Below are 26871 nucleotides of genomic sequence, written 5' to 3' on the forward strand. Positions count from 1 at the left end.
TTATATTCATGAGATAACTAATTTAATGAACTAGTTGTACCCCGATAAGGGCAAGGGTTTTGTTTACAACAATCAGTACCTTGACAAACAACAGTTGGTGCATGACCAGAATCCCACATACCTGGACCACATTGCATACATAAACCAGCTAAGGTACATGGAATGACAGGCTTTTGCCGAAATTGATATAGTAATCCTCTTGCCTGTAAAATATAATAAAAATATAAATTAAACCTTGTTACAACTGAAATAATAATAGTTGGCAGATCAAGTAAATCTTCAAAAATGAATTCTAAATGTTACAGGTTATGAATTTTTGATGCCAGAACACATCTGATCCTCTGCCAAAGCCAAAAATTCTTGAATCATAATTTTTCAGTTTAGGCACATAAAGGTCATGAATAGTTAAGAACATTCTTATTAGTTTAATAAGCTAATGGACAATAAATGATTGCATTAAAATGATCAATAAATGACTGAATCAATAACATTTATTATATACAGATTTATAACTAAAAATACCCTTCTGCTCTTTGAAAAAAATTGTGTGGTGTATATTTATTTATTGATATTTAAATAGAGTATAATAATAATTTGGTTTGAGTTTTAAAAAATAATATGCAAGACATAAAAATAAATTGAAATAATCAGTTAAATTAATTGGCCCGCATGCTTCCCATATTTTAGAAGCCATTTCTTCTGGGAATTCTCTCTTGAAAATGTTGTATATACATCTATAAATATGTAATGTCCTGTTTTATACATTGTAGAGTAAGATTTAAAGCAAGATACATACTACCTACAGCTAAAGTAATTTTTTTTAATAAAAAATTAAACAGAAAAGTGATTAAAAACCTAAGTAAATCTATTATTACCTTTCTAAGTATAAGTTCACCATCCATAAACATAGCTAGAGAACTAAAGTGTAATAACATTTCATCAGTACGTAAATCCTGAGCAATAACATCATCAGCATATGCAGATACAATAGCAAGACATAAAAATAAATTGAAGTAATCAGTTAAGTAATTGGCCCAACATGCTTCCCACATTTTTAAAGCCATTTCTTCAGGGAATTCTCTCTTGAAACATCTGTATATAAATAAAAAATAAAGTTAAATGCAAATAATGAATAAGCAATTAATCTATTATAATATTACATATTAATTAGAAATAAAAATATAAAGATAGGTGCACATAGGATTACACAAAATTCTTTTTTTCTTAATATACGATGTTTATGTTATAAAAATGTGGACATTTACAGAAAGTAAAGGAAAAACCTGAGACATTTTCCAAAAAACCAGGTCAGATTAATAAAATCCAAACAGTGTTAATAAACAAAGACTTGACAGTTTCAATTTTCAATGATAAAAATGAAAAATAATACAAATTTAAACCAATAAATAACACACAAAAAAATGACAATGTATATTTACGAGGTGTGTGAGAAAAGTAATGAGACTGACTTTTTACTTACCAAAGTTTTTATTTTTTCAAACAACAATATTATCCCCTTCAAAGTAGTTCCCTTGGGCAGCTATACACCGGCGGAGTCAATGTTCCCACTCTGGTAGCAGCGCTGGAAGGCTTCAACTGATAGGGCTTTTAACTGGTCGGTCAAAGACTTTTGAATGTTCTCCAGAGTTCCAAAATTACATCATTTTAAGACATATTTCAATTTCGGGAAAAAGAAAAAGTCACAAGGACTCAAATCAGGTTAATAGGGGGGTTGAGGAACTGTAGGAATGTGCTTTGAGGTCAAAAATTCCCTGATGGAAATGGCTGTGTGACACGGGGCATTGTCATGATGAAACATCAACTTGTCTACAATGTCTGGTCTCACACGAAACACTTTTTTCCTGAGCCTTTTAAGGACACCTTTGTAAAACAGTTAGTTGACAGTTTGTCCTGGAGGAACAAATTTTTTATGCACGATACCCCTACTATCAAAAATGCAAATCAGCATGGTTTAGATCTTTGATTTGCTCATTTGACATTTTTTCGGTCGAGGAGTTGACGGAGTGTGCCACTCTTTGCTTTGCCGCTTTGTTTCAGGATCGATCAAATATCCAGGATTCATCACCTGCGATCACTCGATTGAAGAATTCTTGGTCATTGTCAATTCTCTCAAGAAGATCAATGCACATGTTTCTTTGATTGTCCTTCTGTTCTGTTGTGAGGTTTTTCGGCACCAATTTCGCACAAACTTTTCGCATGTCCAAATCGTCTGTCAAAATTTGATGTATGGTGAAAGTGTTTAAATTTAACTGTTCACTCATCATCCTTATTGTTAAACGACAGTCTGATCTCACAAGAACCCTCACACGCTCAACGTTTTCATCAGATTTTGAAGTTGAAGGTCTCCCTGAGCGAGGTTGATCTTCAACGTGTTCTCAGCCTTCCAAAAATGATTTGTGCCAGTGGAAAACTTGTGATCTTGATAAGCAATGTTCCCCATAGGCCTGTTTCAACTTTTCAAAGGTCACACTCATGGATTCCCCAAGTTTAACACAAAACTTGATTGCACAACGTTGCTGTAAATTCCGTGTTTTCATTGTGCTGTAACACAACGAAAACACAACTTCACTGATGGTGCTGTCAAAAATAATGTGTTGGCTGAACGGAGTTAAAACTCGTACTGAGCATGTGGAAGGGATGAACAAACTGGTCTAGCACAGACTGCTAGACACAGTGTTGCCAGATCGCTCAGTGTTACCAATCCCATTACTTTTCTTACACACCTAGTAAAATACATATATACTGATAAAATAGTCGAATACATTAGAAATGTTTATGATAATAATAAGTTCAAACCTGCATACCAGACTAATAACCACAAATTAAAACATTTAATATGTAATATACATAATAATACTTCTGATGTATACAATTTGAGTGGTATTTATAAAATCATATGTAATGATTGTGACCATATTTATATTGGGAAGACCACTAGATCTTTTAAAACTAGATTCACGGAACATTTTAGAAGTTATAATAAAGGTAAACTGGGTTTCTTGAATGTATCAGATCATTTGATTAAAAATAAACACACAATATCAGATATCCAGACAAACTTAAAAATATTAGAACTCAAAAAATGCAATATGGATAGGGAATAATAGGGGTTTTTACCTTTTTAGAAAGGTATTACACATATAAATAAAAAAATACATTTAATATGATTAACCTTCAGATAGTATACACGGATGATGGTATTATAAAGGCTGCAGTAGATATTACCACTACCTATTTTCATGATAGTGGTAAGTAATTGATCTTTCAATATGGTTAGTAGAGTAAATTCAGTGAAATGGCTGGCCCATGATTTTGCTTTGCTTAAGTTTTTGTTTTTATTTAAAAAATTTTGATTTTTAATTATTTAATTTTTATCTTTGTTTTAATTATATTTTCACATTTTAATTTTAACTTAATTGATTTTAATTGAATAATCTTTATAATTTTAAACAATTTTTTATATTTTATGTTTTTTATCTCTTGTTTTGATTATGATTTAAAAAAAAATTAATTTAAATAAAAGTTTTAAAAGTTTTTTATATAAGATTTTAAAGTATAAGCTAAATTTAATTGGTTTAAAAATATTTTTAACATAAAATAAAATTGTAAGTGAATAAGTGGTATGTTATCATGGTTTGCTAGTTTATGATGATTTTTGTAATATATATATATATATATAATATATGTATATATATAAATGTATGCAACTGATGATAAGAATCTAGTTCGTATCAACAAGAAAAGAAACAAAGACATGGTAATAACATTTGTAGATTTCAAGAAAACATATGACTGCATTCACAGAGAAACCCTACTAAAAATTCTTAGATACCTCAGAATACATATCAAATTAATAAATACGATAAAACTGACCCTCACAAACACTAAGTCAAAGGTAAAATTCAGAGGTGAACTCTTGGAACCTTTTGAGATCAAAAGGACTGCACCAAGGTGATATGCTCTCACTGCTATTATTCTACTGTGCCCTAGATATGGTAATAAGGGAAATGATCAAAAAAGTAAAAGCGTGCCCTCCAAAAGTAAAAATAGTCTGTTAAATCAAAACAAACTGTCTTGATTTTGCCAACGACTTGGCACTGCTAACAAATGACATCGATGAAACTAAATCTCAGATATTAGAACTTCAAAACGTTCCAAATAAAACTGGCCTCAAAATTTAATTCGAAAAGGCAGAAATTATGCCCCAAAAACCAGCACGATTACGATAAGTAATCATAAGCAATAATAAAATCAAAATAGTAACCCAATTTAAATATCTCGGAGAAATAGTAACAAGCAACCTAAGTGAAAAAACCTTGATCCAAATAAGAAGAAATAAACTAGCTAAAGCTCAAAAATTAACCTGGTACACTTACAATATAAACAATTCCTATCAATAAACGCAAATGTAGGACACTACAACACAGTTATGAAGTTATGTGTCATGTAACTTTGGCTAGCTAGTCCACACGGATTTCTATTTTGTTTTCATTATTCATTTTAATTTTGACTTCTTAACCTAACTTTATTAAATGACTTCATATTTTATATACATATATATATATATATATGCAATTTTTAACTTTAATTTTAATTAAAATTTTTAAAAAACTTTGAATTTAAAAAATTTGTAGTTTAATTTCTGTTTTGATTTTAGTTTGGCAAAGGATCTTTTAATAATTTTACATTTTAAATCTTATGTATAGTATAGGATTTTTAATTTCAATTTTAATGTGTAATTTATTACAGATGATTTAAAAAATTATATAGAGCAACTGATGATGTGAGGGACTCGAGAAAACGCTCTTGCTTGAATTATGGAATAAGGTAGGTGTCATCCTATTTTATTATTCTGTACTTAGGTTGATCAGATTAATATAATTTATATAGTGCAGAGGAATATGATTCTTGAAAGGATTGATTTTAGAAAAACAATATCATAAATAGTACATCATTTATTAAAGTGAAAAAAAAAATTAACAATAAAGTAAAATTGGTAAACTTACAGAAGGATCCATCGATGACAAAACAATAATTCCATAGCATCAGTATGCCGCTGTAAATGTGCATAAAAATCAGGAACCATTTCTCTAATGAGTTCTCTCAAGTAAGTCTGTAAAGCACAAATTTAACATAACACTTAAATCTAAAAAAAAATTTTCTTTGGTTATTCAATGCCTAATAACATAAGACATAGAAGCTAAATATAATTTTTTTTTAAAAACAGTGGACACACAATCAGGTAGTTACAGTTATAACTAGGAGGAATAATTAATTTCAGGGGTGAAAATTATGTGCAGGAATTGTGGAGTTTCTAGAATGCAGTTAACTGGTACAGTGACTGATGTTCTTAAGTAAATGCGTTGTGCTGAAGCAAGCTCAATAAGATTATTAGAGACTCTAAAAGGGCATCTTGAAAGCAATTCATCTCAGAAATTGATACAGACCCATGGGGGAATTCATTTAAAATTGTCGTTAAAAGGGCACTAAAAGCTAGAGTCCCCTTATCATTGGACACTGGAGAGGTTCAGAACATAATTGAGGGACTGTTCCCTCATGGGGATGGAATTGTTGCGAAAGTTGAGGACGATGTGAATTCCCCTCCACTTTTCACCAGAGAGGAGATTACAGCAGCAGTGAAACGGATGCCCCTGGATAAGGTGCCAGGACCAGACCTTTTGCCAAATTTGGCAATTAAGGGGACTGTTGGGGCAGACCCTGATGCCTTTTTGAAGGAATACAATAATTGTTTAGATGAGGAGTGTTCCCTCACAAGGTGGAGACGGCAGCACCTGGTCTTGGTTCCCAAACTGTGGAGAGATCTGTTGCTGCCGTCCTCTTATAGACCACTAACGATGATCAACACCATGCTAAAGATAATTGAGCGCATACTGCTGGAGAGGCTGACCAGAGTTATTGGGGATGCAGGGGGACTTTCGGATAAACAATTTGGTTTTCGCAGAGGAAGATCTGCTTTGGACATGGTGTCGGAAGTTGTTGGTATGGCAAGGAGAATTACTGGAGAAAGGAAGATCTGCATGCTCATGGCGCTTGATGTTCGCAATGCATTTAACTGTGTGACCCATGATACCATAAGGACAGTGCTGGAGAGCATGAGAGTCCCCTCATATCTGAAAAGGATAATTCTCTCCTACCTCAGTGAGTGCAAATTGATCTGCAAAGTGAAGGATGGAGTGGTCAAATGGTGCGTAGATAAAGGAATTCCACAAGGGTCGATCCTTGGGTTGGCCCTTTGGAATATAGTGTATGAAGGCATATTTCACACTTCTCTACTGCCACGTGTCACTATTATGATAGTAGTTATGATAGTATGTTATGCAGACGAATTGGCCCCTGTGGTGGAGCTGAGTACCCTGAAAGAGTCCATCACCCAGATACAAGGCTCATACACAACAATCAAAACCTGGATGGCCAGAGTGGGGTTAACTATGGCTCCAGTTACGAAGATTGTTGTGATTACAACAACCACGTGAAGACCAACATTGAAGATGGTGCTTGAGGGCCAAATGATAACTGTGGAGGATTGAGGCAGCAGAGGAGAAGGCTGCTGTCTGGAGTGATATACTCCAAGTTACTTTACGGTACTAAGATTAGGTGAGGAGGTCACTAGATACGGCATATACAGGGGTGCTCTTGAATCAATATACAGAAGGAGCTGCCTCCATATTACAGCTGCATATTGCACAGTTTCTTGAAAGACAGTTGAAGTGTTGACAAGAATATTACCTGTCAATCTGGATATCACCTGCAGAAAAAAGATTAAAGAGCAACGGGCATCAACACCTGCAGAAAAAAGAAGTGTTTAGCTCCATTATGGAAGAAATGAGGAGAGAATGGCAGATGCGGTAAGAGACTGATGGACACACTGCATAATTGAGGACCTGAGAAGTTGGTGCGAGAGGGCCCATGGCTTGCTGGATTACTGTCCCATACAGTTTCTAGCAAGCCATAGGGGATTCAGAGAATACCTTTTTAGGTTTAAGCTAGATCACTCCGTTAGTTGTCCAGTGTGTACAGACGAGGAAGAGACAGCATATCATGTCTTCTTTTGCTGCCACCAATTTGAGGATGTGAGGAGGGAAATATTGGACACCATAGATAGAAGGGTTCCTCCCAGAGGAACTGCAGCAGATTATGTTGCAAAGTGAGGAAAACTGGACGGCTGTAGCAAGGCTTGCTAGGAAGATCATGGAGGAGCTGTACGTCTGGGAGGAGTCTCACAGGGTTGGAAGAAGGGGTCGTCAGAGGGTGCAGGAGCACCCTCTGACGACCCAGAGGGACTCAGAGGGTCCCTCTGACAGGCTAGCGGCTGAGAGCATATGGTGTTGTCTGGGTGCGACGAGGTTGTGGGCACTCCACTCCTGCATCCGATGGTAACCCGTGAGGTAAGTATGCAATTGACTGTGTTTATGTGATTGGATGTGCTGGCTTTGGTGTAATGTGTTGAGTATGTAGCGTGAAGTATGTTTTCTGAGTGATGATTGGATGTCGTGGAGTGTGTGGTGAGATTTTAGTCTGATGTTTGGTATCTTGTGAATGTGTGGTCCATGTCTGTTGACTGTGGTGTCTGAATGTGTGTGAGGGCGTATTCCCCCTTCCTGAATTAATGCACACCAGCTGTACCAGGAAGGGTGATTAGCCAGGGGTGGAGGTTTAGTCGGTAGTGTGCAGGAACACATATGCCTTTAATAACATCTTGCGAAACCTGTTAGCGAGCCCAACACTGCCCAAGCGCCTGTAATTGGGGTTCCTCCACCTCTTAAAAAAAGCCATTCTTTAGAGAGAGCAATTTCTTGTTTGAGCAACCTGTTGATTTTTCTTTAAAAGTCTAATAGATAGACTCAAATATATAAAAATATAAAATTAAAAAAAAATTTCTGATAAAAAATTAACCTAAATAAAAAATTAAGTCATACTAACAGTTATAACTTTAATAACAGACTCTTTTTTAATATTTCTGAACCACCTTTATTGTAACACACTTATTCATTAAAAGCAAATTACATTGAAATCAGTTAACAAATTAGCAAAAATAATACTTTTTAACAAATAAGGAAAAGTACCCAAATAATAAAACCAGATTTCTGAGAACAAATACGTTTACTAAAATGACCCCATAGAAAGGGTTTCTGGCACCTTCAGCAGCCTCAAATTTCTCTTCTAGTCTTGTTTTCTTAATTCTTGATTTTTACCTACACTTTTTTTTTTGGAAAACAACACTGCTAATTAATCTCTGTTTTCAAACTTTAATTCTGGTCAGATTCTTCATAGCATGTGTACAATTTTTACTAGACTATACTCTATCTTTATTACAAGTCATTACTGTATAAGAAACTCCAAATTTCAGTGTGGTTAGAATAATAAAAATATTATTAGAAACCCGCATCCAGATTAAATTATTTAGACTCAATACTTTAGGTTCCACTATGCAAAAATTTTAGTAGGAGAATACGATTTGGTTGATCTTTATGTATTGATTTCATTTCTTTCATTACTTTGGCAAGTGAAAGATAATAATATATGCATCTCCTTTGCAACTGATTGCCAATACTTATTCATTGTAACCAAATACTCGCATTGAACCACTCAGGTAATAAGTGTAAAGACTAAATTTTCAACAATTCAGAAATTAAAAATTCTAAAATTTTTCAATACAAATAATTGTTTAAATGTAGCTTTATTACCAATTATTTTGAAGAGAACCACCTTATAATACATCTTATATATACCACCTTACAATAAAAATACATTTAAAAAAATTAAATGTATTTTTATTGTTAAACAAACAACACAGAAACATTTGTATTCTGGGTGATTTATTATTTTCTATATCCAATTTTATTATTAACTTTTATAAGCCATAATTACTAATAATTAAAAATAATACAATTAAAAACTAACCAAGTTACGTTCCATATCTGAATCTGTTGGAGTACAAACAAATATTGTACGTCTCATTAGACCAACAAAACACCAGAATGTATCTGCTTCTGTACCAATTTCAGCTAATAATGGGGCCAGAAGATCTGACATACCTTGTAAATAACCAAGGCCAGCATCATAAACTGCATAGTTCAGCAGGATGTTTCTGAAAGTATAAAATCATTAATATTAAAAAAAAAAAAAAACAATCTAAAAAGAGAGATTTTTTCTTTACAGATTACTTAATATTTTTGGATCCTTAAAAGACAATAATTTCATTAAAATACTTTAAAAATTAAACTAATGAAATACAATAAAATAAAAATAAAATAAAGTAAGGTTGAGACTATAATATCATATACACTGATAGAACAGAACAATTTTCATAAATCTTTTTTTACTAATTACAAAATTATATAATAATAACATTTTACTGTAGGGAGATGCAGTTTGTAGCTAAAGTCACAAAGTTTTTCTTTTTTTAGTTTGTCACTGACAAGCTTAAGTAACAAGAGTGTGCTGCATGTAACTGTACTGTTCTTTTATTATATAATACTATTATTACTACAGTACCATAAAATTATGATCCAAACTAATCAATCAATTCATGAGAATAAAATAAAAGTGTGAAAATATATACTGAGTGTATTTTTACTGTTTGAATTAGGAAATGTATCACATTGTTAATGTACTGTACAAACAAAATACCAATATATAGTTGAAGAGAGAATCCCAGGAATGTTGTCAACCATACTGGAGACTGAAAGGTAAACATCTGATATGGTGATATAGTAAACATCTGATAGTTTAAGGCACAAAAATGTCAGTGGACCACTCTACTTTGGTAATGACTCCATCAGAACTATTGTGTACCTAGTTATGCTGCAGTTGTTTGATATGCTATGAAGTGTGTGTGATTTTTCAATAAGATGGCATTCTATCATACTGGGGATTATGTCTGAGTCTACCTTAACATAATATTTTCTGGATATCAGATAGGAAGAAGTGGTCCAACAGTTGACTGCCATGCTTATACCAAATCTACCCTACTTGATTTTTTCTGCTGAGGTTGTCAAAAAAAAAAAACCAGTGTACAAATACATAGTGGCAGATAAGACGTTAAAGGCAAAGATGACTGCAATTTCAATAATTACACAAGGAGTTTAGTCCAGAGAAGGGCAGAAACTGAATATCATCTATACTTCTTTTACTGTAAATTGAATCCTAATATAAACAAAATGTATATATATTGGCATCTGTGTATATATATATATATATTACATTATGCTGATAAACAAAATAGCCACGCAAGTACAACCACAAAGAAAAATCAAAAGCAGTTATATGGCATAGTATACAATAAGAAACATTTAAATGTGATGTTACCACTACATTAGTATAGTGGTTTTTAATGGGTATTAACACATCAACAGTTTGTTTTCTTCAGATTCAGCTTACAACTAAAGTAATACAGATGTGATCCAAGTTACAAATGATGCATCTTGGTCTTTCATCCGGAGGTCCCGGGTTCAAATCCCCATCAGGGATGTCATTTTCATACGCTATAAAAATTGTCATTTATCTCATTCTCTGAACCACAAAACCTAAAGGTGGTCCCAGTTAAAAAAAAAGTTACAAACAATGACAAATCTATTGAAAACAACTGTGTGATTGTAGTTATAAAATACAGTAAACTTCATGTATTTCTCTTATTTATAATATGTCTGTTGCATTATTTTTTAATCAAAAGTTTTATGGAATTCAATGTATTATAATTTTAATTAAGACTACTGTGCTATGGAATATATACCACTAGAAAAATCAAATTAAAATAAATAAACATTATAAAGCTTACTTCATTGTTTCAAGATGTGGATTACTTTCTCCAGCGTAATAAGGGTTACCTCTATCAGTTCGAATAACATCTTTTTCAACAACACACTGAATATTACGCAAAAATCTTTCTTTTGCAGCACCTTCTAATGATAAACGACGATTTCTGTAACAAAAAAATACCTCAGTGTTAATGATTTGTTATTATTTTTTTTCTTTAATGAAATTTAAAATGAACAAGCCACAACATTAAAATTAATCATTAATTTACAGTATATTCCTTACTTTTGATATACTTATTCCTTTTGTTTCGTCTTTTTTTATCCAGAACATGCTACTATTAATTATACCCTTTTTATAATGTACTGTGCACAAAGTCTGTTCAGAAAATAACCAAATATTTTTAATTACATGCCAATGGAGATATTTAGTGATTTGCAGTTGGCAGCATTGTGTTTTGCTGCATAATCTCCTCTGTAATCCCATGTTCTTGGATTGTTGATGTCTCTTTAGTTTTCATGTTGTTGTTATTTGACTGCAACATGTTTAAATTTAGTAGCGATTTTTATAATGTGCTTTTCGGGAGCAACAATACAACATAAAATTTTGTATAAAACTGGGGAAAACTTTCACAGAAATATTTCAACTTTTGAAACAAGCTTACAGAGATGTTGCTCTGGGTCACACACAATGTTACGAATGTTTCTCATGAATTAAAAGTGGTCGTCAGTCAATCAAAGATGATCAACGAGGAAGGCCTTCGACTTCAACCGATGACATCCATGTTTGGAAAATCAATAATCTGGTAATAAAAATATCCAACTGACTGTCAGAGAATCTGCAGAAGAGGTTAGCGTCTCAACTGGATCATGCCACGACATTCTGACTGAAAAATTGAACATGCATCGAGTTGCAGCTAAGTTTGTTACTCATTTGATTACCAAACAGCAAAAAGAACATCAGGTGGATATTTGTCGGTAACTTCTTGAACAAACTGATGACAATGAAACATTCATGCAAAGGATCATAATGGGAAATGAAAGCTGGGTTTACAGCTGTGACATTGAGACAAAAGTTCAATCATTCCAATGGATTAGCAAAGGATCTCCATGCCCCAAGAAAACATGTCCAATGACACTGATCCAGTGTCAAAGTGATGCTCTCTGTTTTTTGTTCAATTTTAATGGAACTGTGCATTTTTAATTCTTGCCTCAAGGTGAAACAGCGAACTGTGCATACTATCAAGCCGTTTTACAAGGGTTATGTGAAAAAATCTGTAAAAAGAGACCAGAGTTGTGGTGAGACAACTCACAATTTCTTCACCACAACAATACACCCACACATTTCAGCTTTGTGTCAAGAATCAAATGATTGCCCTCCCTCAGCCGCCCTACTTGCCGGACCTGGTTCCTTGCGATTTTTTTTATTTCCAAAAATAAAATCTGTGATGAAAGGACGCCATTTTGAAACGATTGATGACAAATTAAAGCAAATTTGTCATGGATCTTAAAGGCCATTTCAAATGATACTAGCCAGGACTGCTTCGTGAAGTGAAAACACCGCTGGGAAAAGTGTGTGAATAGGGGTTGGGAGTACTTTGAAGGAGATAAGGAACAATAATCTGTAAAATTAATAATAAAGATTAAAAAATAAAGTTCAGTTATTTACTGAACAGACCTTCATCATCCGCTTATCTTCTCATCCGCTTGTCATCAACTTCATTACTTTACACTTTGATCTTCTTTGAGTTTTGTCTTCTTTAAATTTTAAAATTATCCATAAAAATTACAAGCAACACACTTCCCAGTTATCTTGTTTTTACTACAACTATTACTCAAGAAAATTTTTATATTAAATCTAAACCTCCATGAAAATGTGATAAATGTTTAAGAAAAGAATGTTTACAATAATGAAATTATTAATAAAATCAATACTTACGTAATTTGTTCATATTCTTGCCTTCTTATAGTCATTATTTGTTCACGTTCAGCTGTAGTAGACTGATAAGAAAAGCAATGAAGCAGGAAAGGCCAAACTAATTTACGTAAACTAGGGTCTAATCCACCAAGAAATATGCCCTAAAATAATTTTGATAGAATTAATTTAATTTTTATTATACTACGAAAACATATTTTATTTATTAATTATAAAATACAAAAAAATCCATTCCTAAGTACCTTCTAAAATTATAAATACTAAAATTCCTCTTTACTTCAACATTTCAAAGGAGAAGGAATGACAGTGATAATAAATTAAATATATTTCAACAACTTTTCAGTCATCAATATTACATTTAAGTTACAATACAAACAAGTTCTAAATATAGTCACTATTTTCTGACTGTAAAGCTGGACAGATAAATTACTGACGTGCAGAATTAACAAGCTCATTATTTTTTTTATTATTTTAAAGTTGCAGAATAAAAACACTAAATCCAAACAGTAACTGAAAACTTCTCACCTCAGTTTGGGTTTATCCAAAGGTTTCTTCAAATTAATTTAACAAAATCAATTTTACAAAGAAAAAAAATGTTTGTCAACATATGCTAAATCTTACGTCATACTTTATTTCTATAAAAATATCAGTTCAATGCATTACTAAATTTCTGTGATTTTCTCAGCCTTCATTGTTACTGTTCAGCACTGGTCCCAATTTCTCTGCTTCATGTAGTCACATAAGTTTAAACATTTAAATGACCACCATCATCTAATATAAACTGACTTTAGATTTTCTTTGTAATGTTCTAATTTTTAACATATTGTTGAATGTATACATGCATCAAGTAACTGACTGAATCTAGAAATAATTTCTTTCTCGATGTTATTTGTTATCATTATACTGGGTGGTAGCAGTTCTTCCATTTGCTTACCTATTTAAAATATTAATATTATACCACTAGTTTCTAGCTTTTCTGACTTTTTAACATCTTTTTGAATTAACATAAAATTCTACTTTTTTATTAATTTAAAAACTTTATCCAAACCTAATTTCTATGACTCTTACCAATTCCCTTCTATCAATACTCAATACTACAATACCAGCAAATGCCAACAGTTTTATCTTTCTTTTTACTTTAATTCCTACATTCATGTCTCATATTTTCCCAGAATTTTTCCAATTTCTAAATCTATTACAGTAAATGTAATATGAATGTCCCTTTATCAGGCAGATCTGTAAAGGATATAGATCTACCTGATAAAACACTTAATTTTGTTGTTTGTACGATTCTTGGATAACAGAGTTGCTGGACAACATTGTAAGTGAGAGTTAATCCAGCAATCCAGTATACAATCCCAACAGAGAAGTAGATACTTGCTGGCTGCTAGAGTATGCCCATGTGGTGCCCAATATGGAGTGAGTTTAATAGTTGATACAATCTCAAAGTTTATATATCTAAAGAAGAAGGGATGAAGAATAAAATAGGCAAGAGAGAGGAAGAGGACACTCAAGCTACAGAGAGACTGATCTAGAGATAATGTTTAGTAACATTACACATTTCAATTAGTTTTATTAAAACATTTTTTAAAAAATGTTTTACCATAAGGAAATGTGTATGTTTTGTAAACAGAGTATACAGACTAAAGATGTAATACAATTATATTATAATTTAATAACATTATGTTATTAAAAAATACAGTAAATATTTATCAAAGTCAAGTAAACCAAGTACTAAAACATGAAATAAAGAGTGACTCAGTGAATCGGGTGATTTCAAAAACTAAATTGAATTAATTACTTAAGATAATGGTGAAATGACAACTACCATTAGTCACTTCCCACTCAATGGAGATAGATGTAGGTGGTGAACAGTACAGATTTTCTGTAATACAAGGGTTGTTTAGAAAGTAAGAACCATTTTTATTTTATAACAAATTTATTTTAACTTAATACATGCATCAAAATCTACATTTTTTATGCTATTTTTTTACATAACCACTTCCTTAGTTCAAGCATTTATCAACTCATGCCACTAGTTTTTATATATCATTTTCAAAGAAGTCTGCTGCCAGTCCATTAAGCCACTCACGAACAGCTGTCTTGACTTTTTTGTCACATTACAGCGGTTGCCACTAAAAAACTTCTTCGGTGTTGTAAACAGGTGGAAATCACCTGGAGAGAGATCTGGATTATATGGCAGATGATCAAGAGAATCTCAACTGAGACCTTTGAGAAGTTGACAAGCTTTTTTTTTATGGCATGAGGATGTGCATTGCCATGATGCTAGCACACTCCACGAGTCAAAAGATCATGCCAGTAATTTTGAATTGCGTGACAAAGTTTCATCAAAATCTCTGAATAAGAGTCAGCCTTAATTGTCTCTCCATGAGGAATTAACTCACCACATGTAAGAGTTCGTGATGATCCCAAAAAATTGTAGCCATCATTTTATGTTTTGAAAGTGTTTGAACTTTTTTACTTCGAAAGTGATTGAGAATGATGCCAGTGAAGTGATTGATATTTACTTTCTGAGTAGTGCAAAACTCATGTTTCGTCACTAGTCATTATGTGATTCGGCATTTCATTGCCATTTCTACGGTATTGCTCTAGGAATGACTGAGCAGTAGACATGCATTTTTTTGTGATTGTCTGTCAACATTCTTGGAACCCATCAAGCACAAATTTTATGGTAATTTAGGTAACCATCACAATTTCATGTAATAGAAACTGTGAACATCTGCTGTTTCAGATGCTCAGTAATGAGAGTAGGGCATACTGAGTGTTGCTAGTCATGAACAGATGTTCTTCCTGCTGTAAATAAATGAAATCATTTCCTTCATTCATTACACTGTGAGGATGAGTTTCCATAGGATGAACACCTTGTGCACTCAAAAAACATATGACCAATCCTCACAACTACTTCACGAACATAATTCACACCTTGGTGGGATTATCATTATTTTTATTCATTATGAACACATGCAAAATCACTCTGTGTCTAGTACAGCAACAAAATTTTATACAACACTAGCAGAACAAAACTGAGACCAGCTGGCCTTAACCCATTGTTGTGAGTGAAGCCATGCCCATGCAATACGCAAATGAGTCTTATTTTCTGGAAGACCATAGTAGTATATTATAAAATTAGCCCAAGAATTTTTGTTTGCTTGATGTGCTTTACATATTCATTTTTACATTGAAACTGTCCAATTCTGTCTGCATATGCAGTAAAGTCCTAAGTCACCAGTTTTAAAAAACAGGCGAAACAGACTCAACACCTATGAAAAGAGGTGGTAGGGGAAGAACATTATATACTGTAAAATAAGAGAAAAAATAGGAATACTTCTTGCAGATCAGCTTGTCCTTGCAAATGGCACTACTAAGACTTTCACTCTTATTCATACAGAAGATTTACAAGTTCTTCATTACTATCCTTATAAAATTTAAGTTGTTTACTCTGAAGGAAGGTGAACTACAAACTTGGGGAGCAGCTGATCAAATCCCATTAGACGCGACTTCTTTGTGAAAACAGTTTTCACACAATGCTTACTGAATGCTTGCAATGACATTAAGGTCAATCGATAATATTATTTTCAATAAACAAAAAAAAAAGAAAATTTTTTTTACATTTTTTTGTTTGGTCCAAATAATTTTTTTTAAAGGTCCATTTTAATTATTTGCTCTATTTTTAAAATGGCCCAATTCACAGAATTACCTTTTACAATCTAAAAGTTTTAAAATTATCTCTATTAAAAAAACTAAACTTATTTACGGTTAAGCAGTATCAATCACTTCTAAAGAAGTCAAGTCCAGATTTGAAACCTAGTGCCTTTCCCACTTTTTGAGTGCAACATACAACTCTCTTTTTCATCAGTTATTTCCTACAATGTACATTTCATTAAATCTCTGCACAGTTGTAAGATCTTTGTTGTTTTAAGATCTAATTCATCTTTGCAAATACATATCAGAGAAAAAGTCCATTCAACAAAATGAGTGGACTTATAGAATTAACAGAACAAATATCATGTTATTTTTTCTTTCTTTTTCCTGTTTAGCCTCTGGTAATTACCGTTCAGATAATACTTCAGAGGATGAAATGTATGAGTGTAAATGAAGTGTAGTCTTATACAGTCTCAGTTCGACCGTTCCTGAGATATGTGGTTAATTGAAACCCAACCACCTAAGAACACCGGTATCCATGGTCTAGTATTCAAATCCGTGTAAAACAACTGACTTTACTAGGACTTGAATGCTAGAACTCTTGATTTCCAAATCAGCTGATTTGGGAAGATGTGTTCACCACTAGACCATTTCAGCGGATTAAATATCATGTTACTGAATTTGTAAAATTTCACTGCAGCTATATATCACAACAGATTGCTCAAATTCTGCACTATTTATCCATTTCCACATCATATACTCTAGCAGCTGCTTCTGAACTTTCATTTAGATATTTACATTAGAGCTAATTGCCCCTTATGAAAAAATACATCCCCAAGGGACATTCTCTCTTGAACCCTTATTAACATTTTCAAGCACTGAATGTTGAAGGAAAATATAAATACATTAACATGTAAAAGAAATAAGTATAAAATGAATACTACATGAAATTAACATATTGTCATTGTCATTAATCAACTAGTAACACTACTCAATGCAAACTTTTGGAAGTGGAAAGAAGGCAAAAATATATTAGTATCATTTGTTTATTATTACATAATGTAATATTCATCATAAAACTACAAAAAAAAGAATCAAAAAAAAACTACAAGGGAAGTTGACATAAAATCTCTTATCCCATAAAATTAAAAAAAATAGAAAAAGTTACTGGTAAATCTATCAAACCAGAATTAGCCTAGTATTATTAAAAGCCTATAGTTACCTTAAAAATCCAAAATTACATTACTAATAAAGCCCTGAAATTACCTTTCTTAATGCAAGATCATCCTCAACTTGACCGAGAGGATTAAGCATTTCTAGCCAATCAGCCATTGTTACCATACCAACTTTTCCTTCCTCAGGATGTAATTCATTGTCATGAACGGCTGGCCTAAAAAAAAGGAAACTTTAATACAAATTTAATTAATTCATTTTTAGATAGTAATAACAGGAAAAAATGTTAAATCAATTATTAAGAACTGCAGTGAAAAATAAAAAAGCACAGTTCTATACAATCAGCCAATTGTTTCCTAAATCAATAAAAGCAAGTTTCAAAAAATTTTGTTCTGGATTTGCCTTGCCTAGAGAAAAATCAGACAATTATTTGCAAGATATTCAGTAATAATGTGTCAATTTTAACAATCCAACTTGGAAAAATTAAATAATTCTGTTTACTGTAATAAATAAAAAATAATACTTTTTCCTAATGAGAAATTTTTATTGAAAATATTTTTTCTAATGAATTCTAAATCAAAATTAATTTATGAATGCCTAAAAACAATGCTCTCCATCACACCTAGTAATAAACATGGACCTTCATTCAAGAATTGTAGAATCATAAATGTTCAAACTTTTGAATCATAGCAAATGAAAAAAAATCACACATAATAAAATCAAAATTCAAGGTCTAGTTTAATTCATTGTTTTCTTGAATATCGAAATCATCATCATGACTAAATGGGAATTAAACAATACTCCCTTGAAAAAAATATGAATATCTTGATGGATTCTCCACAAAGACAACAACATTTCCTAGCAGTTTTGTAAGGAAACCACAATTTTTTTGTGGTGATAATTAGATCCATATACTCATCTAATCAAAAAACTGTTGAAGGGAACCTAATTTATATTCACGGCAGATGGAAAAGAATCACTAAGTGTCACAGAAACCCTCAGCCAAAGACTTCAACACTGCTTTGAACATTGTAAAATGTACATACAGCAAAGTGTTGACAAGGATGAAAAATTTATCGGCAGGTGTAGCTGCTAAAAGATTCGTTTTTTAATTTTTAACCTGATGCATTTTGTCAATCTGTATGTTAAAACACTGTTTTTTATGTCTTGTTATAATAATATACTTCATTTCAGGTAAAGAACTAATTTTTATGATGATTAAGGATTACATTCAAAATTTTAAAGAATATTACACATATTTGTGATTTTCAGGAACAAATATATGAGAAAACACAGATTTAAAAAACATTTCAAAGTTGCATTATCCATCAGAAGATATAATATTGTTCTAACGCACTTAAGTACCAATTATTATAATAAGAGGAAAAAAACAGAAGTATAAAGCAAACATAATAATTTATACATTAATCAGGGGGTAAAACCACTTTTGCAATCTCTAAGTATAATATAGATAGTGGAAGCAAGATTTTCCAGACATAAAAATTTAGAATTTCTTAATCAGAATGTATAAAACAAATTGAATTACCTGGTGCTGTTCTAGATAAGAGATTCTTATCCTTTACTAGTTTGAGAACTATTGTCAGAATTGTAAAAAAAAATATTTAAAAATGTCACCCTGAAACCTTTTACTAAAATTCAACCCGAGTAGATAAATAAAAAAACTATTGTTCAATAAGATGATGGGAAAGAAACTCACTAGAAATTTGAAAAAATTTTCTATGAAATTTGTTTTGAAACTATATTTTCAAACTGAGCATGAAAATTAAAAACCAAAGGAGTAAGAGAAGGAATTTATAATCTTTAACTTTTTTTAACATTCATCTTAAGCGAGTAAATGTTAACTACTTAATTTTTGTCAAGAGCTGGCATACTTGTAAATATTTTACGGGACCATATAACAAATCACAAAATTTTCAATCATTTTGTTATCTAGTTCATTTAATAAATTTTGTAAAATCAGCTTTTTCTGTTCATATGTAACCTGAAATAATGAATTTGTTTGGATAAATTTAAGCCTAAACCAATTCTTAACAGTGATAAAAGAATCATTCAGATGGCCCAACCCAAGTATTAAGTGAAGATTTGTGATTAAAAACGTAAATACAGAATTTCTGATTATAAAATGTAAAGATGAAAATCATTCAAAAGATTTTTTAAACCTTAAAAATCTTATAAAATTGTTATTAAAATAATCAAAACTATAATTAAAAATATAAAATTGTTAGCATAAATTTTTAAATATTATCTTCTAATCAATACCTGCAAACCATAAAATGACGATATGGTAAATTATCACAATGTGGAACAACAGTTAATAAATGCCATTGTTGCAATACAGTAGCTAATCTTTCTAAGCCGCTATGATGAAAATGTAATATCTTATATTGGCATTCTCTAGAAGCTATGACTAGTTGACCTTTTGTACTTTCAGCATCGCTAAAGAAAAGTCTTAATGATCTCATTTCACCTTGAAATAACAAAAACAAAATTATATAAGATGGTCTCAGTTTTTACCAATAAAAATGAGTAAAATCAATGCAACATATAAGTTAAACTTAGTACTAATCTCATTGTGGAAGAGTGACAAATTTAGGTCTAGCCAAAAATTTTAATTATCACTCCATCAATCTCAATTTTTTCTTAACTTATACTCATGACAAAATTGCTGTTTCGTTCTGATGAAACATCCTATCTGAGTGAACCCAAGGATGTAACAAAACTATAGACACACACATCATTTCACAAATAAGACCTGTAATTATCTATACACACTTTTATTAAATAAAGCAGCAGTAGATAAACTGGATACTTTTGTGTTATCAATCCACTCTCCCTTAGAGCTAACATCATGATGAGAATTCAGTTCAGTTGTAATGAATTCATTCAGTAAAAGTCAATGACTGGAGGTCAGCTCTGAATATAAACTGGATGATAACAAGTAATTGTTTGCTTCCCTGAAACATTGCTGCTGGATTAAACTAAAATGGAAAGATTTAATAAACTGATAAAATATTGATATAAAAATTTTGTACATTTTTTAGGACACAGAATGACCACTTTAAACCGATTTATAAACCACTTTTTTAGAACGATCACTTTAAACCAATTTGATACTGTGCCTATTAAGGTAGGCATGATTTTTTTATCTTCGAAACCCCATTTTTTCAACCCCCTGGGCCAATGGTTGGTGATATCAAAAAGCCTTACTTAGATAAGTTTTAAGCCCTTATCCAAAGAATAGTAGGAACTTTAAATGAATTTGATATTTTACCTAATATGAAAAATATAATATTAATATTTTAAAAATATAATATTTTGTTTTTTCAAAAAAGCCCCCGTCTGATTTTGCCCATTAATGAACTCGACCATAATTCTGGGTCGTTATATTTTATATATCAATTTGAAAGTGATTGGAGCAAAAGTACGACAATTATTGTATCCACAAGAAATTGATATAAATTTATATATATATATATATATATATATATATATATATAAATTTTGAACTGACGTTTTGGGGCCTGGGGAATGTGACTTCTTATGAAATCCTATTATAAATCCTTCCATTTGTGTTTTAGAGGCAGTTCTCTATATCCATGCTAACGATCTCTACACCTTTAAAAAAATAAATGCCATATACTAAGACATGTCTAATTGTCCAAAACAAGCACTTCTAAAAAGCAAACCATATTATGTGGTTGAAAAATTAAATATAGTAATAGAAAAATTTTGTAATAAAAAATTATTGAACAATAGAAAAAATTTAAATACTCCTTGTGAAATCGATTGGTTAATAAATGTTCTTACTTTATTGAAGAAATTCTTAATATTAAATTAATAATAATTCATGCATTCTATAAGTTATAGTAAAAATTTATTTTCAAATAAAGTCTATTTTAAAAATTCATTCATGTCAATCAAACAGTTATTAAATTTGTGACATGGACATAGTTAAAAAAAAAAAAAAAAAAAAGGATGTACTTCTACTTACTTAAATCAACGCAAAACTTTCTACAACATCGTTGTGTACGTCTTACAACTGGTGAAGCAGTAGCACTTTCTGGAAAATTTAAATTATGTTTTAAAGCCAGTAGTTCTGGTGAACTCATCCATGACGGTGCAAAATTTTCTTCATAACTTCTTAACGGTAAACTTTTCGCATCATCAACTTTTAAATTATCAAAGTTTCTTTTTTTAACAAATTCATAATTATTTTGTTGGCAGTTTTCTTTACTACTATTAATACTACTAATAAAATTGCTGCTAATGTTGTTACTACTAGAACTACTATTACTTAATAAATGTGGATTTTCATGTAAAAGTAAAGTATCAACATATACTATACCATCTGGTCTGCTAAAAGTATACTGGGCATTACTTAATTTTTGTCGTAAGTTATTAACTGATGCCTGACTACATTTTGAATCATGTACATCAGAATTTTCATCAGATTCATTTGAGCTTGTACTATTATTATTTTCTTTTTTATCACTAAAATCATTATTGTTACTTCTACAATTATTATTATCTACACTTTTATTAGGAACTTCAATACTAATGTTACTTTTACCCAGATCACCATCGATCAGATCAAAATTATTTCCATCGACATCATCAACATTATTTACTAAATTACTTGATGACTTTTTATTTGGCACATTACTTTGATCAGTATTGCTATTACTATTTAAAGCAACTGACACAGTATCACTTTTTAAATTATCACTACCATTATTTTCTAATGTTTTATTGTTAAGATATGCACTTGCATCTGAAGACGACTCTGTATTCATCAATGATAAATCTACTTCTTTTTCTTCTGCTACATGAATATTAAAATCAGAAGATATATTAATTGAACTATCCACAGTTAACAAACTAGTACTACTACTATTTTTAACAATTAAATCATCATCACAGTTATTGATAATAATATTATTATGTGTCACAAATGATTCAGAGATCGAATTATTATCTAATTTATTAATTTCTTTTTTTACAGCCACCTCTTCTTCTTCTTCTTCTTCTTCTTCTTCTTCTACTTCATCACAATTTGGTGACATAATAACGCAATCTTTTACACTTTCAGTGGGAGTTAAACTTAATGAATTGTTATCAGAATTGGAAGACAAACTTGAACTTCTATATATTCTTCCTTCTTTAATTTTTAAATGTAATTGGGGTGATAATGGCGAAAGATTTGTTTGATTTTCTGGAAAACAACCGCTACATTCAGTTTCATAACTACCAGATGAATTCCTTCTTGAATGATTTGGAAATATTAAAGAACTTGCTGATGATCTTCGGACTTCTCCATCTTTGCAATGTGAATCCTGCAATCTAAAATAAAAATATAATGTTGTTGGACCAATCTTTTACCTTGAGAAAATAAGATTAAATTGCTTGTTGTTTATCCTTCAAAGACCAATAATTTTTTAGTTATGATTTTTTTCATAAACCCTTACAATAACAAAAATAGGTGTGCGGACTGTAACAAAAATGGTCACCACAAGTACTTTTAACTTTTAACACCACAAAACTTTAACTCTTTTAACACCATATGTTACCGTTAATAAAAAATTCAGAAGGTACATAAACACTGATATGAAACCAAAGACATAATAAGACACACTAGAAAATATTACTTTTTTCTGTGGAAGCACAGGAATATTTACAAAGAATTTACAATCCTTTATCTTTATTATTTACATATATATAAATGGGTAACAAATAAATAGTATATGAATAAAAATCAGTAGATACATAAATACAACTACCAAATTTTAAATTCACCTTAAAAAAATCTAATAAAGAGTTAGTGTGATATTATGAAAGAAAAAATGACGGTTTCAATTATAAATAAATTAAGAGTACAATGATTACACTGTAAAACAAAAAATCATTGTGACTTTACAACCACAAAGTTAATCAGTACAAATTTGTAAAAACTTGATAAAAGACTCGTTTTAAGTTTATTATTTTCTTAACTTACCCCAATTGGAATGTTTTTTAGTAATCTGAGAACTTTTCAGTTATTAATGATGGAAAAATGAACAAAATTTTTAGTCCATTTTTCAAAAAAGTTATCACTGAGGTCATTTTGCACATTTCTAATATAAAAAATTAACCTTCGAGCAGATATTTTTTGTATAAGTTACCAAATTTTTACCTTTCAAATACCAGAGATTTGATTCAGAAGAAATGGCAATATAATAAAAAAAATTTAATAGTAAAAATTACAGAATCTATCAATTCTATGAGGAAATCTATCTTTCCTCAATGGTCTGAAAATAATTACAGAAAAACAGTTAAAACTTCTTCAAATTTTTTTCCACTTAATGTAAGAAATTTTCAGTGACAATTGTTTTACAAATACAGAAAACCAGAGGTACAACAGTACCAACAATGGTCACGACAGACCTCTTTTAAAATTTACGATTCATCAAATTAGTTACGATTCAAATTTAGTTACATCAGAGCACTGCTAAACTACAACCTACAATTTTCACAATTTTGACTGAGATCATATTAAAGATAGACTACATTCTCATAAAAAAAAATTGAGAAAGTCAAAAGGATAAGTTTAAATTTCACCTGGTAACAGAAAGTGAGCGTTGCTCAACTGTAGATGGGTGCCTACGTAAAGTAGTATTTGGTATCCATGACAAAAACAATGTACGTCTATCATCAATTACTTGACAAGTCACGGTTAAATATCCAGGATGATGTAAAATGTCTGTTTCTTGTCTAACAAGAGCAGGTGGATGAACACATACATTGTTTTTACCTGAAAGAAAATTAACACAAATGCTATTTTAAGGAAAATTTCATCAATCAATTATTTTAAGTAGTAGTTTTATCACGCCAACCATGCTAATTTACATGCTTAAGAATATAGTACACTAAACAATTTCAGGATACATAAGACTTGAATTAAATTCAAATTAGAATTAAAAAAAACACCTCTTTTTATAAAGACATAATCTGCCAGTTAAAAATTTAATGACGCCAACCACACAAAGTAATATAATCAACAATAGTATACAAAAGGTGGAAATTTTCTGTTTATAAACAAGATATACTTGAGTTATTTGTTTTGTGAAATAAATATGAACAATTTTTGCTCATTATCAAAATAAATATAATTCTGATATCATAGTAATTTTGGAGGTGGTGCAACAATTTCTCCAAAATTATGCAAATTAACAGATTATAAATTGTAAAACTATACGTCAAACCTTAGGTATCTGTTTGCTTTAGAGATATGATCAAGAACTGCTCAACACATGCACACATAGCAATTGAAGATCACATGGAACTCAACAATATAAAAAACCCACAAACTCTACAGAATAAATAAAAATAAAAACAAAAATGAACAAACTTAAAAATAAATCACACTAACATTAATACACATATACAAACTCTCTGAGAAAATAGTTCACAATTAAAACACGTCTGGATAAATGTGGACTTCAGAACAACAAAAAAACAATTATTTACTAACAGAGTACACAATCACCAAACACAATGTCCATAGAATATCATATAATCTGATCTACTGACTGCACAATATATCTTCGATTGGTTAACTGAAACCCAGCTTTAATATAGGATATTATGAACATTTAAGAGCTCTCCATAGCAACAATCAACAATCTCATAGGTATAAATCCACTAATATTGATAAAAACCATGATTTTTATATACATATAAACAAAAAAGAAGCCCACTCTTATCACAAACAAACCCAACAGACTTCTCAGGCATATTTTAAAAATGTATCAGCCTAAAATAAAAAAAACTTGAGCAACATCAGCTGTTGTCAGGTGAGAACAGTATTATCTGTCTCTGCAAATGAGCATATGAAGGACTGCAAAGTCCAATGTTTTATATTATAATTTTAGTTTATATTTTTATAATGATTTAGAAAACATGTTTTAAACAGACTACCATTCAGAACCATTTAATGTAAATTAATAAAAACTTTATTCGAGTTTAGTTATAATTATCACACAACTAAAAAAACAAAAGTCTTTGAAAGCTTAATTCAAATACCAGTGCCATATGTAATGACACAGAAACAAAAGGTACACTCAAAGGCAGTATCTGAAGAAACCTTGATTTACAGCAAAAGCTAGTTAAAAATAAGCTATATGTTTTATGTTTATGTTAAATAATTGTGTAACACAGTTCGTATAAATAGGTCCATTTTATATTTTTTCAAGCACGGTGAACAAAAAAATTCAAATTTTTTGGACTTTCATTTAAATAAAAAAAAAAAAAATACTGTTCAAGTGTATGTTATACATTGACAAATACCTGTTGTTAAAAAGACACCTTAATAAATCACATAAGTGATAACTTACAGAAAACAACTTCTCCATCACTATAAGATGGTGCAGAAGAAGAATTATCCTGCGACCGCAGGATGAAGTTGGAAGCTTTCTTAAAGATTCTTGACAAAGGCATTTTAATTTATAGGTTAAATCAATTACCCTACTATCACGCAACTTCTTTGATAACTGTATCACAGTACGAAAAAACAAACACTTATTATTTTACAAATGCGATTGTGAAGCTTAAATCTCTGTTTGAATAGATAATGAATCATTTTAAAAACATTCTATTTTAAAACAAATAATACTTAATACCGATAACCGTAACATATGTTTACACACAATTGATATTGATAAGAATATAATTCAAACTGTGCGAGTGCGCAAAAGCAAACACTGAAGCGATAGTACTGATATCTATATAACTGATAGAGGACATATTGAAATTAGTAAAATTTGAAGCATTAACTAGCGCTACCAAATGAGTAGTTAAAACTAAATAAAATAAAACTGCGTATGAGCAGAAGTAAATGTAAGAGTAGTGATAAAACCGCGTTTTAAACCTTTTAATTGTTCATATATTTTCTTTTAGTTCCGTAAATATATCAGATATTTAATTACTTTAAAAAAATTCTGAAATTTTCTCTAGCTTTTCGTAAATTTCTGCTTGTGCTGCGAAAATGACAGTTCATTTGATTATCTGACGCGTAAAATAAACGTCCTACAATTACGATTGTAGTCGCGCAAGCATAAGTTTTATTTAGTTTTGAGCTACTCATTCTGGAGCGCTTCAATATTGAACACGTAATTGTATTCTATTCAAAGATCCTATATCCAGATATATAGAGATCAGTGAGCGATTGTAACTTAAGCCATGTCGAAATGGGAAGTGATCTATCGATAATCGACTGAAAACAAAATAGTAGTGAGAGAGTAAATAGAA

The 26871-nt window shown here is 30.9% G+C and overlaps 1 protein-coding gene across 1 annotated transcript; it reads right to left on the reverse strand.

Moving 5' to 3' along the window:
• On the reverse strand, nucleotides 1-26202 carry TBC1D16 (TBC1 domain family member 16). Its single transcript, XM_075375218.1, has 11 exons — nucleotides 25959-26202; nucleotides 24184-24376; nucleotides 21581-22929; nucleotides 19849-20056; nucleotides 17662-17785; nucleotides 12736-12875; nucleotides 10820-10963; nucleotides 8944-9130; nucleotides 5028-5134; nucleotides 876-1092; nucleotides 1-203 (listed from the first exon to the last, which is right to left on the reverse strand). Exons 1-11 carry the CDS (start codon nucleotides 26059-26061, stop codon nucleotides 18-20), a joined length of 2958 nt encoding a protein of 985 aa, XP_075231333.1. The 5' UTR covers nucleotides 26062-26202; the 3' UTR covers nucleotides 1-17.
• Nucleotides 26203-26871: the final 669 nt, after the last annotated feature.

This window comes from Lycorma delicatula, chromosome 9 (genome assembly GCF_047948215.1).
Source record: "Lycorma delicatula isolate Av1 chromosome 9, ASM4794821v1, whole genome shotgun sequence".
NCBI lineage: Eukaryota > Metazoa > Arthropoda > Insecta > Hemiptera > Fulgoridae > Lycorma > Lycorma delicatula.